The sequence below is a fragment of the Schistocerca cancellata genome, chromosome 3 (assembly GCF_023864275.1).
Source record: "Schistocerca cancellata isolate TAMUIC-IGC-003103 chromosome 3, iqSchCanc2.1, whole genome shotgun sequence".
Classification (NCBI taxonomy): domain Eukaryota; kingdom Metazoa; phylum Arthropoda; class Insecta; order Orthoptera; family Acrididae; genus Schistocerca; species Schistocerca cancellata.
This window is the reverse complement of record NC_064628.1, coordinates 121,607,722-121,624,753: the sequence shown is the minus strand read 5'-3', so window position 1 is coordinate 121,624,753 and position 17,032 is coordinate 121,607,722. Positions and strand designations below refer to the sequence as shown.

Below are 17,032 nucleotides of genomic sequence, written 5' to 3'. Positions count from 1 at the left end.
GCCTAGGAGAATAAGCTATTAAAATACGATGCTGTGCAGACAGCCAATCACATTGTGATGGACTGACTTGAAAAGAAGGCACTTAGGTGTCCTCAAAGCCCTCCATATAGCTCATGATGCAGTTTTCTGGATAACTTCCTTTAATTTTTTTTCTCTTATAGTAAAAGGTGGTGATTTTTGTGTGAAGTCTATCTGTATATAATTTTTTTTATTTTAGTGTCAGTGTAACAGACATTTGTATTTCAAAAATTGAAACTCGGTGTAGGAATAACAACATCATCATCTTGGACAGTTTCCAGCCACTGGCTGGGTCTGTCGGGAACACAAGCCTCTCCATCGTGTTCTGTCTTTCCACCATTCCCCCTCTTCCACCTTCGTCCAGTTCTCTCCTCATCACACATTCATTCACTCCCTTCACCCATCTATCCTTTGGTCTTCCTCTGGGCCTCTTCTCCTCCAGTTGCAGATCAAACATCCTCTTTGGAATTCTTCCCTCATCCATTCTCTTCATGTGTCCATACCACTGCAGTCTTGATTTTTCTATCCTGTCCTGTACTGGTTCCTCCTTTAGTCTTTCCCTCACATACACATTTCGCAATCTGTCTCGTCTTGTTACACCCGACCTGCTCCTCTGGAACTTCATTTCACTAGCCTGTATTCTACTTTTGTCACTTTTGTGCATTACCCATGTCTCACTTCCGTATGCCAATATGGGGACAAAGTAGGTTCGGTATATAATTCCCTTGGATTTCTGTGGCACCTCCTTGCTCCAAATAAGCCCCCTAATGCATTTGTAGAACTGCCCTGCTTTTCTGCACCTTTCGTTTATTTCCATTGCGTTTCCCCCCTTACTTTCAATCACGCTTCCCAGGTACTTGAAGTTCTCTACCACTTGTAGTTTTTCCCCTCCACAAGTTATATCCACATTTGGCCTATTCTTCTTCCTGGTTGTGATGATTATTTCACTTTTCTTTGCAGAGAAATGCATTCCATATTGTGCTGTCGTTGCCTCCTGTGCATCTAACTGCTCTTGCACCACCTCCTCGCAATTTCCCCATAACATCAGGTCATCGGCGAAAAGCACTGCTTTCATTTTATGATCTCCAATTGCATCTGATACTTGCTGTAGGATTTCATCCATAACAATAATAAACAATAAAGGCGAAAGTGCACTTCCCTGTCGCAGCCCATTTTCCAGCTTGAACCATGCAGTATGTTCCCTCCCCACTTTCACACAACTCTCACTTTCCTCATACATTTTTCTGATTTTTCGTGTTATCTCTTCATCTATCCCTTTTGCATTCAGCACATCCCAGAGCTTGTCTCTACAGATACTGTCATGCGCCTTCTCAATATCCAAAAAGGCCATGATTAAGTCCTTCCGAATAACAACAATGTAGGAAAAGATAGACTGCTACTTACTCCAAAGACGACACATTAAGTTGCAGACAAGCACATTTAAAAGACACTTGCACAAAGTTTTCAGCCACCGCCTTCATCAGCAAAAGAGAAACACACCCCAGCAAGCACACCTCATGCACACAAGACCACCAACTCCGACAACTGGCCCGAGCTGCCGGTCAGGTGTGCTTTTCTCTTTTGCTGATGCAGGCTTTGGCTAAATGCTTTGTGTAAGTGGCTTTTAATTGTGCCTGTCTGCAACTTAAGTAGCAATCTATCTTTTCTACATTATTGATACTTGAATTTATAATATATTTAATATAATCTGAACATTTGTACTGCATTTCTGCTAGTTGCCATGTTTTCACAATTGAGGCACAAATGTGGATGTGGTGGAAAATTGGGGTTGACCTCTCCTGTCTAGCTATCTGCATTTAGATTTCCTGTAGTTTCCCTGAATCAATTTATGGCAACAATGTTCTGCTCACTCTATGAAAAGACTTTTATTATTAACAGCATGCATCACCAAAAAGTCTGCTGTATTGTTGCAACTGACTAACGGAAACATAAATTGCAACCTACATCCATTTGAATTTGCTTATTGTATTCGAGCCTTGGTCTCTCTCTATAATCCCCACCACACACACAAAGCACATGCGCTCACTTGCTTTCTTCCTCTATTAAAATATAATTATTTCTTGATGCCTCAGAATGTGTCAACCAATCTTTTCTTCTTCTTTTTTTTTTTTTTTTTTTTTGCAAGTTGTGCCATAAAATTCTTGTCTTTCCAATTCAGTTCAGTACCTCTTCATTAGTTACTCTATATACCCATATAATCAACAGCAGTCTTCTGTACAACCACATTTCAAAACCCTATCTTTTTGGGTCTGTACTGTTTATCATCTATCTTTCACTTTCAATTTAGGCTACACTGTTGTCCCCAATTATATTTAGAGACTCCTGTTGCTCATCATCTCCTTGACTGAGAATGCAAAGTAAAATCTACAATTTTAAATTGTTGGTAATTAAGATAAACACTATGAGTCTCCGAATATCAACTAAACACAATGAAATTGAAAGTAGCATGTTGTTAAATTCCTTCACAGTTGAAAGTGATGAAAGAAGTCTGAAATATAATGCTGTCTGTACAGATTAAAGTGTTTAAAAGAGTGTAAGAAATGGAAGAATCTTTGGCACCAGAAGAAAATTCAAATTATGGAGAATGTATCCTGAGCAATGGCCACATATGTGCCTTTAGTGTGCTAAAATATGTGAATGAGTTGCTAATCTGACAGGAGATGTTGTCTCGTCAATACAATGGTAATTAAATCTTAATTAATTTCCTGGTAGTTCTGAGAGAGACAAGGATGAAGAAAAGAACAACAAAAAATAATAGAATGGAAGACACTCCCTCAATTAACTGGAACAGTATCATCAAGCAGAAACTAGGATTACCAAACAGAACTCAAATTTCACACAAAAGCATGTTAAAAAGTATGCAACTTTTGTTTGACTTATTCCACATCATGGTATTTACTGTGAATACGAGCTATAGAAATGTTATCACTATTTCCTGTGTTGAACAATGCCTTAGGACATTTCCTATGATTTTATGTACTTCAATTGGCAGTGAGTTTCTGAACATATGCAGAAACTATTTTTAAATGTTTCCTATATCGTCCTATCAATAAACATTAGCATAAATGCAGCTTGCTATTGAGTCTTATTCTTCATTTGTTACAGATATGCCACCTCTCAGTGGTTGGTTGGATTAAAAGAGGGGGGGAGGGACCAAACTACGAGGTCATCAGTCCTTTGTTCTGAATAAATTAATGCCACAAGTGTGAGAGTAAAACACACAAGACTGACAACACAAAATGAAATGAAAGGAAAAATCTCAAGAACGATGAAGGGCAAAAAACACGTAAATGGACAAAAGGGGGACAGGAAAACCACAGAAACGCAAGAAAGGGGATGAAAAGAGTAAAACAAGAAAGCAGGTGACCATGACCGGCTGGCCAGCCACTCTGTAACACATCAAAACCTCCACCCTAAAATCACTAGGGTGGAGGACATAGAGGGACAAAGGACATGCGCTAAAACTTATATAGTATGATAAAATCCACCCTCATGAATAAAACTTAAAACTAAATCAGCCAATGAGCCATTGTCAGATAAAATTAGCGACGAGTCCGGTAACCCAAGATTCCCTCACTGGACAGTCAAAGTGGGACAGTGCACCAGAAGATGGGCCACTGTCAACCGTGTGCTACACCGACACTGGGGCAGGCCTCCACGGCACAAGAGGTAACTGTGGGTCGCCCAAGCATGGCCAATGGGGAGCCGGCAGAGAACACTTGATTCCCTGCGAGAGGTCCGCATGGAAGATTTCCACACATTCGTAGTCTCCTTAATGACACACAGTTTGTTGTTTGTACTGTTATGCCATTCTGTCTCTCAAAGCCGAAAAACCCTGCGGTATAAGTCAGAACGCAGGTCAGGTTCAGAGATGCCCATCTCCAGAAGTGGTTTCCACGTAGCCTGTTTGGCCAGCCTGTCGGCAAGTTCATTGCCTGGGATTCCGACGTGACCTGTGGTCCAGACAAACACCACTGAACGACTGGACCATTTCAGAGTATAGATGGACTCCAGGATGGTCGCTGCCAGAGGATGATGAGGGTAGCACCAGTCAATAGCTTGTAGGCTGCTCAAGGAGTCAGTACACAGGAGGAATGACTCGCCTGGGCATGAACGGATGTGCTCAAGAGCACGAAATATGCCCGCCAGTCTGCAGTGAAAACACTGCAGTCATCAGGCAAGGAGTGCTGTTCTATATATCCTGCATTAACATAGGCAAAGCCAACGTGACCATCGAGCCATCAGTGTAAACCACTTCATGGCCCTGGTACATGTTGAGAATCGAGAGGAAGTGACAGAGGAGAGTCGCAGGGTTAACTGAGTCCTTAGGGCCATGTGAAAGGTCCACGCGCAGCCGCGGCCTAGGTGTACACCATGGAGGTGTATGTGAATAGACCTCAAGCATAGGTGGTAAAGGGAAGGACTCCAGTTCAAACAGAAGGGATTTCTTGCGAACCGCAATTGTTGCCCTGACCTGGGCCGCCAATGCGGGACACAGGCTGCTGCGGGTGGGAAAAGAAGACGGTAATACGGATATGAACTACGAACGTTTGCAACGTAACTCGTGAGCAGTTGTACCTGCCTAACCTTCAATGGAGGGACTCCGGTCTCCACCATGACACTGGTCACCGGACTCGTTCTAAAAGAACCTGTCGCTAGGCGAACGCCACAGTGGTGCACTCGGATGAGTAAACACAACACTGAGGGCGCCATTGAACCATAAACCACACTCCCATAGTCAAGGCATGATTGAACAAGGACTCTGTAGAGCTGCTGCAGCGTACAGCGATCTGCACCCCAGTTGGTGTTGCTCAGGCAGCAGACGGCATTGAGGTGCTGCCAGCATTTCCACTTAAGCTGACAAAGGTGAGGTAGCCAAGTCAATCAGGCATCGAAAACCAGTCCTAAGAATCGATACGCCTCCACTGCAGTGAGTGGATTGTCAGTAAGATAAAGTTCTGGTTCAGGATGAATGGTACAACACCAACAGAATTGTCTGACACACGACTTCGTGGTTGAAAACTGGAAGCCATGGGCTAGAGCCCATGACTCCACCTTGTAAATGGCTCCCTGAAGGCGTCACTCAGCAACACCAGTACTGGAGGAGCAATAAGAAATGTAGAAGTCATCCACATACAGAGGTGAGATGGATGGCACTACAGCTGCCGCCAGACCGTTAATGGCCACTGAAAATAGAGACACACTCAATACAGAGCCCTGCGAGACTGCATTCTCCTAGATATGGATGGAACTATGGGAGGCACCAACTTGCACATGGAAAGTATGAAGCAACAGGAAATTTTGGATAAAAATTGGGAACGGGCCCCGGAGACCCTTCTCGTGTAATGTGGCGAGGAAATGATGTCACCAGGTCATGTCAAACACTTTTTGTAAATCAAAAGGATGGCAACCAGGTGTTGGCGTCTGAAAAAGGCTGTTTGGATGGCATACTCGAGGGACAAGATTATTGGTGGTAGTGACCCTGGCGGAAGCTGCCTTGACATGAAGCCAGTAGGGCCACGTGACTCCAGGACCCAACCCAATCGCGACTCCAGGACCCAACCCAATCGCCGACACACCATATGTTCCAGCAGCTTACAAAGAACGTTAATGAGGCTGACGGGCTGGTAGCTATCCACATAAAGTGAGCTTTTACCGGATTTGAGCACCAGAATGATGCTGCTCTCTGCCACTGCGATGGAAAGACGCCATCGCACCAGATCCGGCTGTAGATGACAAGATGTCGCTTGAAGTCAGACGTGGAGATGTTTAATCATCTGACTGTTGATCCAATCTGGCCCAGGAGATGTGTCGGGGCAATGTGCCAGCACACTGAGGAGCTCCCACTCTGTAAATGGGATGTTATAGGATTCACAGTGGCGTGTAGTGAACAAAATCACTTTCCCCTCCAGCCGCCGATTGAGAGTGCGAAAGGCTGGGGGATAATTCTCTGATGCAGAGGCTTGAGCGTAGTGCTCATCAAATTGCTCGGCAGTCGTGTTTGTGTTAGTAGATAACACACCATTTATGTTAACACCGGGAACATCTGTTGGGGTCTGGTACTCGAAAATCTTTGCCCAGACTTGGGAAGGTTACTTCTGGCACCCAATGGTTGAGACATATCTCTGCCAATACTCCTGCTTCCATCGTCTGATAAGATGGCGAATGCGGGCACGGAGCCATTTAAAGACTATGAGGTGCTCCAGGGGCTTATGCTGCTGTAGAGCTCACCGACGCTCCTTAATTGCTTCAGTGACTTCCAGCGACCTTCAAGGAACTGCCTTTCGCCGTGGGCACCCTAAAGAGCAAGAGTTCGCGTTTTCTGCCGCAGAAATGATAGTTGTAGTCACCTGCGGAACCATCACATTGATGTTACCGTATGGGGGAGATCCAACGGGGACAGCAGACTTGAAAGTTTCCCAGTCCACCTTGTTTAAAGCCCATCTGGGCAGGCGTCCGTGGGCCTGACACTGGGGCAGGCAGTGACAGGAAGATGGGGAAGTGGTCACTACCACACAGGTTGTCATGTGCTCTCCAGTGGATAGATGGGAGAAGGCCAGAACTGCAAACTGAAAGATCAATGGCTGAATATGTGCCATGTGCCACACTGAAATGTGTGGTGGCTCCATTATTTAAGAGGCAGAGGTCGGTTTCGACATCTCTGCCTCGGCCAGTAAGCACAGTGCCACCTCACAAAGGGTTATGAGCGTTTAGGGAGTTGATCAATCAGTGCAACCAATGCGTTCAGGGGTACTGCACCATCTGGAGGAAGATATATGTTGCAGACAGTTATTTCCTGCATTGTCCTCATCCTGACAGCCACAGCTTCGAGAAGGGTTTGAAGGGGCACAGGTTCACTGCATACTGAGTTGAGGACATAGATGCAAACTCCACCTGAAACTCAATTATAGTCGTTATGGTTCCTGTAATATCCCTTATAGCCGCAGAGGGCAGGGTTCGGCATTGCTGGGAACAGGGTTTCCTGGACGGCAATGCAGAAAGCAGGAGTAAAGCACAACAGTCGCCGTAGCTCAGCCACGTGGTGGAAAAAAACCGCCTCAATTCCACTGGAGGATGACATGATTGTGAGGCTGGGAAGGCATGGAACATTCAATTAGGCAGTTTACACCTCAGGGTCACCCGCTGCCACTGATTTATGTCCTGAGCAGTCTGTATCCATGGTGTCTGAGGGTCCGGCGAGATCTAGGTCCTCAGTGGATGCGAGAATCTCCACCTCATCCTCAGAAGCAAAGCTTGTAGGTAGTGGTGGTCCTAGCAAGAGGTGCCGAAGAAGACTTACGCTTCTCCAGCTGTGAAGTGGGGACTGGTGTCCCCCATGGCTGGGGGGGGGCGAGCAGTGCTCCCAAGGTAGGTGGTGTGGGAGCAACAGGGAGGGAAGTGTGCCCCCCACCATCAAGGGGGCAGGTGTAGTATTCCGGCTCGGAGAGCCAACCGGAATTCGCAGAACCGATAGGGCTACAACTGTTCTCATAGCAGCAGCGTAAGAGGAGGTCATAGCCACAGGATGTAGACACTAAAATTTCCTCCTAGCCCCAGTGTAGGTCAGTCAGTCCAGGGTCTTGTATTCCCTGATTTTACTATGGCACTATAAAATTCTGCAGTCTGGCGAGCAAGGGGAACGAGGCTCTCTGCAGTTTGACACAGATGGGAGGCAGGGCACATGGAGTATTGGGATGTGATGGACGTCCACAATCTCGAAATGTGACGCTGGAAGTACAGCAGGAAGACATAGGGCCGAACTTCCAGCACTGCATAGGAGGAGGGATATATGGCTTTACATCACAGCGGTAGACCATCACCTTGACCTCGGGCAATGTGCCACCCTCGAAGGCCAAGATGAAGGCACCAGTGGAAACCCGATTATCCCTCAGACCCCGATGGACGCGCCAGACAAAATAAACGCCTCGTCGCTCTAAGTTGGTGCGCAGCTCGTTGCCAGACTGCAAAAGAAGGCCCCTGCGGAACATAATACCCTGGACCACAATTAAGCTCTTATGGGGTGTGATGGTAACGGGACATCCCCCAGCATGTCAAAAGCAAGTAATGCCCGTGACTGGGCAGAGGATGCTGTTTTAGGATGCTGTTTTATCAAGACTTACCCTGACCGCATTTTGGACAAGCCCTCCACCTCCCCAAACTTGTCCTCTAAATGGTCTACAAAAAACTGTGGCTTCATCGAAACAAAGGAGTCTCCATCAGTACATATGAGGTACCAGGATGAATAAGGTTCGCTGCCATCATTAGCTTGGTGTTCCTCCCATGGTGTGGCCATGGAGAGGAATGATTTAGGGTTTTACTTTCTGGCATTGTACTGAGACTTAGAACGCTTAGAGACCGCTGGTGTTTAATCACCAGCAAGTGATGACGTGGTATGCTTCAGTGCACGTCATCCAACAAGGGGGCCTCCCCACGGGTGCCACCCAGCCGCAGCATAGGCCACATGGCAGGATGGCCATGCCGGGAGTCCTGATGCCCCAGGGTGACAGACAACTACTCTTTGGCATATGTGGGGAGTTAACAGTGCAGGCAACAGCAGAGTGATCCCTGTGTTGTCAGGGGGGCTACAACCAACAGGGTAGATGGCGGCCCCACCACAATGGACTGGCTACTGCGCTGGATATCAGGTGCAAACAAGTCCATGGTCATTGTCGGCGCAGAAAGCGACACTGCATAGTGCATGGTGGAAAACGCACCCAGGAAAGTGTCCTTGCCCAAGAGATGGGGAATGAGCGGGACTGCAATGCGAGATGAGAAAGCAGGTTACAGATCTCTAGGCACAATGGACACCATGCACCATGTTCAGGCGCCCTTCCCCAATTGGCTCACTCTTCGGAAAAATTTTGAAGAATGGAGGTCAAACCCCACAGGGGACCGTCACATAAAGGCCGAAATGTATGACTCCTTTTAGTCGCCTCTGATGATAGGCAGGAATACCTCAGGCCTATTCTTACCCCTGGTCCTGCAGGAAGGCACCTCTCAGTGCATGGGCATGCACAGAGCAGTCTCCATTTCCAATAAAAGAAAACTAGCGTATATGACCAGCACTCAATTACTACTGAAAGATCAAGTTATAGAATTGGGGGCATAGGGGATTTTTTCTGAGAGGGGTGATTAATGTGTGGTAATGTCACTCACACCTTGTTTGTTGCTAAAGGCTGGAAAAACACAATAATGTACGAATCCACAGAATGGGTCAAGTGACACTTCTGCATAAAAACACTAATCAATTCTCCAAAGAAAAACAAACCTCGTAATTGAAATTTTTAATTACATGCATTAAAAGAACATCAACATTGAAGCTGAATGTCACACCCAAACATATACTTGTATTTCAAGGTTTCCCCAGCACCTCAAAGTTGGCAGAGTTACTTTCACTCTCATTAAAACTGAAATAAAAGAATTCCAGGGTAACAGTAATGGATACTAATTACGAAATGGAAGACTGGTTTATATTTAAGTAAATTAAGAAACCAGCCTACTGACATGTATTTAACCAAGGCTCTCACTGAACTTCTCTAATGTCTAACACTTCTTCCAAACTTTTAATCATACCTGTAAGAAATAATATGCATTTTTGTTACTTTTTTTAAATTTATTTCACCTCTTCACATTCCTTCAGTATCTTTACAAAATAAACTTAGAAAATCTGGACAGCTGTAAAATTAATCAACAATTAAAATTAAGTAACAGTAACACTGCTAATGAAACTCCTTTAACATCCTTAATTTTTAACTATAAAGCCAGGAAATATTTACTGTATTGTGAATTGGTCCCATGCCATCAGCTAAAACGATATCCTTTCCATGTCGTATTATACCTTTGTGATTTTGGATTTTTGCCATCAACAGCTTATACAAATATAGTTCTTCATTAAAGAACTTTTGGCAGTTTGAATTCTGGTGACAAGTCAAACTGAACATGACAAATGTAATAAACACATCTGGAACAGTCTTAATATGCCTCTTGTGGAGCTTATCCTTAAAGACTTTTCCCCATGCAGTACAAATCTTTTGCAGGTAGACTAAGGACTGGATTCTTCTTTGTATAACAACCCGTTTATGTGGAAAGGCAACATATTATGAAAGCAAAGTATACACAAAGTGCTTAAAAAATATGACCCAAGAATATCTTTTTAAAAGAGGTTTGAACTATTATACAAAAATCAACCATGTAGAAGTACAACTTCCACTTTCTTTGATGTTTATTTATACTATTCATAACAAATTTATCTCTATCATCTAAAGCTAATATTTGCACATTATCCATTCAGTGGCTTAAAGTGTCCTGCCCTAACACTTTTTTTTTTAATTATATTTGCACAGAATGAGATACACAAATTCCAATTCAGAGAAACAGGCACAAAAAGAAATTAAAGTTCACTTACAAACACCATTCAAGATTACTTAGGCACAAATGTTTTGTCAGGAAGTTAAAAAGGCAGAAGCAATTTTACAATTCATTTCTTGCCAAGGTTCAAATTGTGACAGTCTACATCCAGCTTAAATGAACTGATCATAATAATAACACACACTGAAAACTGCCTCAGAAAAGAAATTGAAGTGCACTTATGGCTAGGGATTTTTCTTCCACAAAACTGACAGCATGTATGAAAAACCAGTGACTGAGTGTACTCTGTTTTCATATACATCTGGCATTTGCACTAAAATTACAATATTCCATCACAGAAACAACTTAAAATCCATGCAGTTACTAAGAATTGTTGTCCAGTTCTACTTTTCTTCGCACAATATTCCAATGGACACTGTTGAATTGTGCCTCTCAAAATCTACACCACTAACAGACACTGCTAGCTGGTATCAGCACTGTCTCCACTTCCCAAGGATTCATCTTTTTTAGCTGTTACCCCTTTGTGTTTCCTACGTTTATATTTTTCCCAGTGTTTATGTTCCAAACTTGATAAATCTTCCTCGTGTGCTATGTCTTGCAGGTATTTTGCAAGCCGGAGGAGTTCTCGATCCTTATCTCTATTCAAATGAGCTTGCTTGAACGGCCGTATTTTTAATCCATTATGAGGATTCATTAAAAAATTTCGGCGTATATCATCAAACATTATAGTATTTTTTGAAGAGTACTGATCAAACTTTCCCCAAATAACACCAAGTGGTTTCACCTAGAATCACAAAAAATTGCACCAAATAAAATTATCAATTCAACGACAAGAAAAGGATACAGTTACACAAGATAGCTCATTTACCTGCACAACTCCATATTTTGGAGTGTGTACTGATATCATTGCTAAACTATCTAAATAGAAAGCAATTTTGTAATCAGGGTGAGTTGACACACCAAGAAGCTTCATTTTTTCTTCTATCCACTTCATACTTGTTGCTGACCATATAACAATATCATAGTCCTGTAATTAAATTTGAATAATTAGCTACTTTTCAGTCCAAATTCAAAGCAAAGCTGTTTATATCCATGCACTGCTGCAGCAGAAAGTATTTTTGTAACCATTTCAAAACCAACACCTTTTCCACAGTTCCCGCTACCTTACAATTACAAACAGCACAGAAACAATTCAGGTCAGTGGAAAAATGCTCCTCTCGGAGCACAAAAGGCAAATATACTCTTGTTTAAAAGACTGGCTGAACAGTGGGATATCAACTGCCTAAGTCTACTTTCCTCAGCAACTTTAAAAATTTTACAAAAAATTGTTGTGCTCTTTTCGGAATGCAACTCACCTCTCACTCCCATAAGCTCCCCTACCTGTAACTCGTTCACACCCATCCACTCCCACTTGCCCTCTCTCACTCATTCAGCCTAGCTCATTGTCATTATCTCTTTGTGTCACTCTTGTCACTGTCTCCTGTCTCACAGACACTGTCAGTCTCCTTTATCCTGTCCTACTAGTACTACTGTCTCCTCTCAATGTCACTGTCTCCCTCTTGCTCTCTCGTACTGCTACTATCTCATTTATTCACTCCCACAACTGCTGTCTCTTCTCACAGCCACATCTGTCTCTTCATCATCGTCCCTGTCTTAGACTCTTGTCCCTCGTTATCACTGGCTCTCACTCTATTCCACTTTCTCCTCTTTCTTCCTCTCCAAACAGCACTGTCTCCTTCACTCTTTTCCTAGCACTTCAACTATGTTTCACTGGCACTGTGTCCCTATCTTACTCTCACGCTACCATTGCCTCCTTCTCACTTTCTACACCACGACCTCCTCCTACTATCTTCCAGGATTTAGTTACTTTTCCATCTCTTTCCCACTGGCACTGTCTCCTCCTCTGTCAACATAGAGGTTTTGTGTGTGTGTGTGTGTGTGTGTGTGTGTGTGTGTGTGTGTGTGTGTGTTTCACCTCACCAAAATTTTTGAAGTTGCTAAGGAAGGAAGAATGACACTTATAAGAGGATATATTCTGAGTAGTGAAGCAACTTAAATCACTTAATAAAAGCAAGTCTTCACGTCCAGACTATATACTAATTAGATTCCTTTCAGAGTCTTTACACAGGAGTGTATTCACCTTTTTCATGCTTTGATAGGGGCATTTTTCCATTGCTTCCCATTTTTTCCCTGCATTTCACCCACAAGGAAAAATACATTATGGGCTAGTAAAATTTTTAAAGTTTTTTGGCGACTCTAAAATACCACAAAACTAATTTTACACCTCACACTGGATTTTACATGCACAAAAATTTTGGATGTGATTTGGTACCGCTACACGGGGTTCCCATAAACCTTCTAATAGAGAAACTTTACAGTACACTTCTACATGGTACATCATTTTTATCAACTTTGTTTTTGCCTCACACCGGACTTTATGTGGATAACTTGGGTAACTTTGAACTTCTGTACCTCGGAAATGGATAAAGATATCAAGATAATTAACTTTGTTTTTGCCTCACACCGGACTTTATGTGGATAACTTGGGTAACTTTGAACTTCTGTACCTCGGAAATGGATAAAGATATCAAGATAATTTTCAATGTTTTTCTCAAGTTGGGGATCTTAGGAATATACTGTAAAAATTTCAGTCATTTGCTGTTCATAACAGTCTTGGAATCTGTGGCTTGGTGTTTGTACGAAAACATGGTTAAAAAAACAATGTTTTTGGGGTTTTTCTAAGGAAATGTCCATGAACTACTTGTGCTTCCATAAGCCCCTTAAGGCCCACATTAAACCACATCAAATGCAAAGAAGAATCAAACAATTTGTTCCATCTGCCTAAGCAGGAGGAAATGTGCAATATTCATACTTTGACCTCGTACTGTAGGATTGGGACACTACAGTGATCTTTCTGTTGGGAATACAGTTATAGTTATAATGATTAAGTGTAATAACCATTTGTTAGTGGCTGTGATGCGTAAGGATATGGCTGTGTTTTTACAGTAATGTGGTCTAATAGAGGAGTGTGTTGTGAACTGGTGAATTGATGACCACGCCTGTCTTTCAAACTGGGAACATGAAAATGTGGTGGTGGCATTGGGATAATGTTTGGAGGTCTATTAGGAGGGGTTCCTGGTTCGAGCAATCTAGTCTGGCCATGTAGGACATTGTTCTGGTAGCATACCATTGTTAGTTTTTGTGTCCATGCGATGAGTGTGCCTTGAACTGGTATTATTATTATTATTATTCTCCTCCCTCCCCCCCTCCCCCGGAAGTGTATATTAAATTTATTAAGTACAGGGGGTTTGATGAATCATAGTTGTGGAAGGCTAAGCATGGGAGGCATGATCATCCTGAGGAAACATGGGTATGAGGGGCCTGTTGATTCCTGGGGTGGGTGTCCTGATTTAGGGTGATGTTTGGAGGTGTAGGTGTACTAAACAGTTTTCATCGAGTTAACAGAAGAGTGTACCGAAGAGGAGTCAATTATAGTTTCTGACTGATTTTCTTCATACAGGGATTTGAGTACCAGGGGTTTTCAGCATTTAGTGGTATATAATAACGTACAGTTTAAAAATCATCCAGTGGGGGCTAGTACAAATACTGGGTTATTGGGAAGCTGTAAAGTTTGTTATAGGAAGGTGGAAGTGATGCACTTCTACCCTACACTTTCATCTTCATGAGTACTGTTGAACGAAAAGTGTTCCAGAAAATTATTGAACATTTAAATTTTAAATGTTTCTTGAAGCTTGTAGATAAAATGTATAGACTGAAGATAGTTGTTTGATTTTTTAAATGTTTTTGTGAAAGGGGGGAGGGGAGGGGTGTTTAATGTGTTTTGTGGTTGGGAGACAGTTTTTTTCTTTTCCTTTCTTTTTTTTTTTGGCGGGGGGGGGGGGGGGGGGGAGGATTTTCTTGGAAAAGGCTATCAATTGCGATGGGTGGTGTTTAGGGAATATGGTTCGACAGGTGAGTGTTTTAGGAATGGTTATTTTGGAGTGTGTGTGTGTGTGTGTGTGTGTGTGTGTGTGTGTGTGTGTGTGTGTGTGAGTTGTATGCAGGTTCCTGGTATTGTGGGCTGCACGTTTTTTTTTTTTGGTTGAGTTGATTGTTTAGGATTTCATGTGCTTTATTTTTTGGTTAATATTTGTTTTGGAATGTTGTGATTCTAACTGTTGCTTATGTAGTTTGTACCCACCCAAATACCCCACTTCCAGCAGTTGTCACATTAGTTTCATTCTGATGCTCAATATAAATATTCCATTTGTTATTTACATTTGTTTGCCTGTGCAATGAGTGACATCATGGTTGCCATACTGTATACAGTTGAAATCACAACTTTCAGTAATTCCCTGATTGCTCAAAATGAGAACATCTTATTACGAGTGCGACATTTATGCTGCCAGAAGTTGACTGCTCATTTTATGTATCAAGTACAGGGTGAACCAGGACATGAGTAGTAGACAGACAAACAACTTTTAGATGTAATGCGACTAACTTTGATGGACGCTAAGTTGTACAAATGAAAAGTTCTCTCTCTTCAATGAATTTTAACACTATGATTGCAGACAGACAGGCAACATGTAACTACAACAAACTCAAACATATCATTATTACATTTACTTTTCACACATGTTTCAAGGTAATTCAGCTTCAAACTATTTTGATTACTCACTTGATACGCTGATGTTAGGAATTCATGCAAAAATGGCCTCATCAATTCATATCCAGTTTCGGCAGTTGACCGGTGATCAAACAAAGTGTAGTCAATATCTAGGACAAGTAGCTTTTTCCCAGCCCTTGGTGAGTTGAGAATATTAACTTTGTATTCACGGATACGTCTGTCAATTTTGGCTAGATACACCTGTTAATATTTTTTACAAACATAAGTACAAACTATGAATAAGCCATTCAATATAATCAAGTATGCTATGATTTTATCCTTTAAGGAGGGCAGTAATAATTTCATATTTGCAGGAAACAAAGTACAGTCAGAATTTTCCATCACATAGTCCCCCTTAACTCGTTTGCTAATTATATTGTAATGCTTCACTTGAACTATGCTATGCAATATCTAAAAATTTAACGTCTGGCACTCATCTATATAAATTAATGCAAAATTATCAATAGCAGTCCTCTTCGGAATAACTCTTTTCACATAATTATCACGATGCGAATAATATTTCGCTTATAACAATATAGCACAAAATTACGTAACTATATTTGTTAACTACATACCTCTTTATTCTCAATGGCTACTTCTTCCTCTTCAATGTCAAGATCATTAATGACTTCTGGTATGTCTTCAGGAGGAACACTAGCATCTGCAATATCCTCTTCAAGCGAGCCCATCATCATTACTTTAAAACCTGGTTTCAGCTTCAGCGTCCCTATTTGGCAATCATCGCCAGGAATTTTTCCTGGAGAAATCCAATGTCAGGCGAGTTCACATACATATATACATTCTCTTCACCCAAAGTACCACAACCAATACAGTGAATCTCTATAAAAGAACATGAAAACTTATACAAGCTCATGGAAACACACACAATAGTTCCTACCTTTTAATTTCAAATTAAGGAGTTTCTGCCTTTCGGGGCGAACTCCCGTTTCCTTTTGTATTGCATTCTTTAAAGTCTGAACAGTGTCACTCTCCGAAAGATTATTGATACTGTACTCCTTCCCACTCCACTTCACAACAATAGTAACTTCGTTTTCCATGACGTTTCCCTATTCAGCAAAACAAATTTAAAATGCCGCCCTCCATCTATAACACATACGTACACATCAAAGTGCCCGACATTGAATACAAAGATCTTATTCGTGCTATCAAAGACATTCCAGAAATTTTAATCGATCATGTACTAGATTGATAAATAAAACCCGCATAATTTCTAAGCTAATCACTTTAATTTTACTTAAGCCTCATATGACAGCATTCTGTAATATGCAGATAATCAAGAACATAAGTTATGAAGCTTGCTTTGCCCATTAATAAAAATTATCGTTAGTAATTCTTCAATTCCGACACCATATTCTGATTTGTCATACCCTTACTTTCATCGATCGGTACTAAGCTAAACGAGCAGACGTGAAGTGACGGACAATTTGGATACATCCTGATGTGACATGACGTGACGGCGACTGTGATTTAGCCTTAAGTACTACTGCGAGTTTATTCTGGGTTTAAACTTAATGAGGTACCATGAACAGACTGGCTGGCTTTCTCTGTGCCAGAGAACAAGGTTTCCGAAAACACCGATCAAGCGAAACTTAACTCCCGCTTTTCACATGTGACATCTTGAAAGTCGTAGGTCAGACAATCCGGTAGAAGACGTATTTCTTCACTCTCGAAAAGCATTTGACTCACAACACCTACACTTACTATCGGAAGTCCGATCTAAAGGTGTATCAAGCGAAATCAGTGACTGTATTAAATATTTCTTGGTAGGGAGGGAGCAGCAAATTGTCGTGGGTGGCGAGTCATGGACATGTGTGGAAGCAACTTCAGGTGTGCCCCAACGAACTGTGTTGGAACCTTTTCTCCATATTAATGATCTTGCAGACAATATTAATAGCAGCCACAGACATTTCACAGATGATGAAGCTATCCACACTAAAG

At 42.2% G+C, this 17,032-nt stretch overlaps 1 protein-coding gene across 1 annotated transcript; it reads right to left on the bottom strand.

Moving 5' to 3' along the window:
* Positions 1-9,617: 9,617 nt before the first annotated feature.
* On the bottom strand, positions 9,618-16,215 carry LOC126177147 (ubiquitin-like domain-containing CTD phosphatase 1). Its single transcript, XM_049924420.1, has 5 exons — positions 15,972-16,215; positions 15,649-15,830; positions 15,086-15,274; positions 11,276-11,434; positions 9,618-11,191 (listed from the first exon to the last, which is right to left on the bottom strand). Exons 1-5 carry the CDS (start codon positions 16,129-16,131, stop codon positions 10,868-10,870), a joined length of 1,014 nt encoding a protein of 337 aa, XP_049780377.1. The 5' UTR covers positions 16,132-16,215; the 3' UTR covers positions 9,618-10,867.
* Positions 16,216-17,032: the final 817 nt, after the last annotated feature.